Source organism: Merops nubicus, unplaced genomic scaffold (genome assembly GCF_000691845.1).
Source record: "Merops nubicus isolate BGI_N331 unplaced genomic scaffold, ASM69184v1 scaffold49830, whole genome shotgun sequence".
NCBI lineage: Eukaryota > Metazoa > Chordata > Aves > Coraciiformes > Meropidae > Merops > Merops nubicus.
This window is the reverse complement of record NW_008583122.1, coordinates 1-1946: the sequence shown is the minus strand read 5'-3', so window position 1 is coordinate 1946 and position 1946 is coordinate 1. Positions and strand designations below refer to the sequence as shown.

The following is a 1946-nucleotide window of genomic DNA, read 5'->3' as shown; positions in this document are numbered from 1 at the left end:
GGATGGAGGGGAACGCCGGGGTTGCAAGGAAAACCAGAACCAAAAAGTTTTTTCCCTTGAACTCCAACATAGTGTTTATTGATGGATGCACCTCCTGTTTGGTTCGGGCTGAGAGAAGGTACAGCTGGAGGCAGGAACTGGGGCCCTGCAGGGACCTTCAGCTGCCCCGGGCTTTTATTTGTGATGACGCTCGGTGACGGGCTGTGCTCTGGCACCCGATGGACCTTGGACAACTCCTTTTGCTCCCCAAAGCTACAGGAAGAAAATGTTCTTTCTGTAGGGCCCAGATCTTCAGGCTTCCGAGAGGCACTTGCCACGCTTGCCAGTTGATCTTGGCAGCTTAAAGCCGAGCCAACTTTGGAATGTTTTTCTGGAACAGACCGATCCTGTGCATCCTCTGCTCTGGGGAACGCTGCCCCTGCCCCACACTCCTCCTGGGGATCTAGGGCAGATCTCACCGAGTGGAACTCGTCGCTCCTGCTCAGGCCACTCGTCTTTATTCCTATGTCTGGAGAAGAATCTTTGCCCAGATAGCAACTTCAGAGGCCTCCTGACTGCTTGTCCAGCGCTGGCTCCGTGACTTCCACCTTGATGCTGGCGTGAGACGCTGGGAGAACTTCCTCCAGTGGAAGGTTCCCCTTAAGCAGCTGCATCACCAGGGGGCTGTTGGTCTCTGCAGAGGCCACGGGCTGGGCAGGACCCGTTGGCTGCTCGGCTCTCTGGGGCAAGGCCGTGTGTGGTGCCCAGCGCTGAGCCGCAGGCATGGCACCCACTGCTGAGGGGCAGCCCACAGCACAGGCCAGGCCGTCCGGTTCCACAGAGCATGGTGGTCTCATCCTGTCACACCTCTCCGTGCTGCTCTGACAGGAGTCTCTCCCAGCCACCTCCCTGCAGCTGATGCTCCTCAAGCCTTCATCCATCTCCGTGTTCCCATCGGCTACGTCAGCCTCACAGTCGGAGGCGGTGTCCGTCTCGCTGTGTGTACTCTGCACTTCATCCTCTCCCTTGGTCTTCAGCTCTGGCGTCTCCCTCGGTGGCTGATGTGCATTTTCTGCCTCTGCTCCGGGGCACCTCTCCCCCAGGTGCAGAAGTTTTTCAGAGGTATCTATCCTGTTCTGAGAAATAAAGTCATTGTGGAAGGGGGGTTTCGCCAGGGACTCCGTGTCCTGCTCCTCAGGGTGCAGTTTGCCACCACTCTCCTCCTCCACCTGCCCCTCTGCAAAGCTGCTCAGCGCAGGGACCGCCTGCCCCACGCCAGGAGTCACTGCTCTGGACTTACCACTATCGGCCACACATTTCTCCACCAACGTTTCAGAGCCATTAAATCTAATCCTAGACACTATCTCAGGCTCGTGGTATTCTTTACCACTTGGTGACAGCTCTGGCAGAAGAGCAGGACAGCTGGAGGACTTTTCCTTTAGGTCACAAGGATAATCCAGCTGTACGATGGGAGCACCGACACCTTTGAGTTCTGACACAACCCTGTCTCCCACAGGACCCATCACAGCTCCCTGCACCTGAGGACACGACAGACCGTTTACTGGAGGAACCACAAGCTTCAGCTTTGTGCTCTGCCTCTCCTGTGAGGCACCACAGGACGGGGTTTCGGTCCTTGGGTCACGGAGGAGCTGCCCAGGGCTCCCCTCCTGCCTCTCAGAAGTTGCACCGCCCAAGGATGACCCACTCAAGGCATCACAGAACTGCCTCCTAGGCGAACCATCAGCAGGCTGAGCTTCCCCTGCAGCACGCTCCAGATCACCACCTCCCTCGCTCTGTGAGGACAAGGGGCCTCGCCCCGAGGAGAGGAGGGAACTCGCGTGGGCCTCCTGAGCAGCCGCCCCCGGGCTCAGCTGGGGAGGCGACAGTAGTTGTGCTCGCTGTAGATCTGACGAACGCTTTCCGTGAGTTCTCCGGGACCTCCTGTGCCCTGCGCGGCTGCCGGGCTC

The 1946-nt window shown here is 58.6% G+C and overlaps 1 protein-coding gene across 1 annotated transcript; it reads right to left on the bottom strand.

The window, feature by feature from the left end:
• Window positions 1-8: 8 nt before the first annotated feature.
• Window positions 9-1919, bottom strand: LOC103772269 (putative Polycomb group protein ASXL1; the record flags this gene model as incomplete). The annotated part of the gene is given in 1 exon segment (XM_008939600.1): window positions 9-1919. A coding segment is annotated over 1 exon segment (1911 nt), but the record flags the coding sequence as incomplete, so codon positions are not given.
• Window positions 1920-1946: the final 27 nt, after the last annotated feature.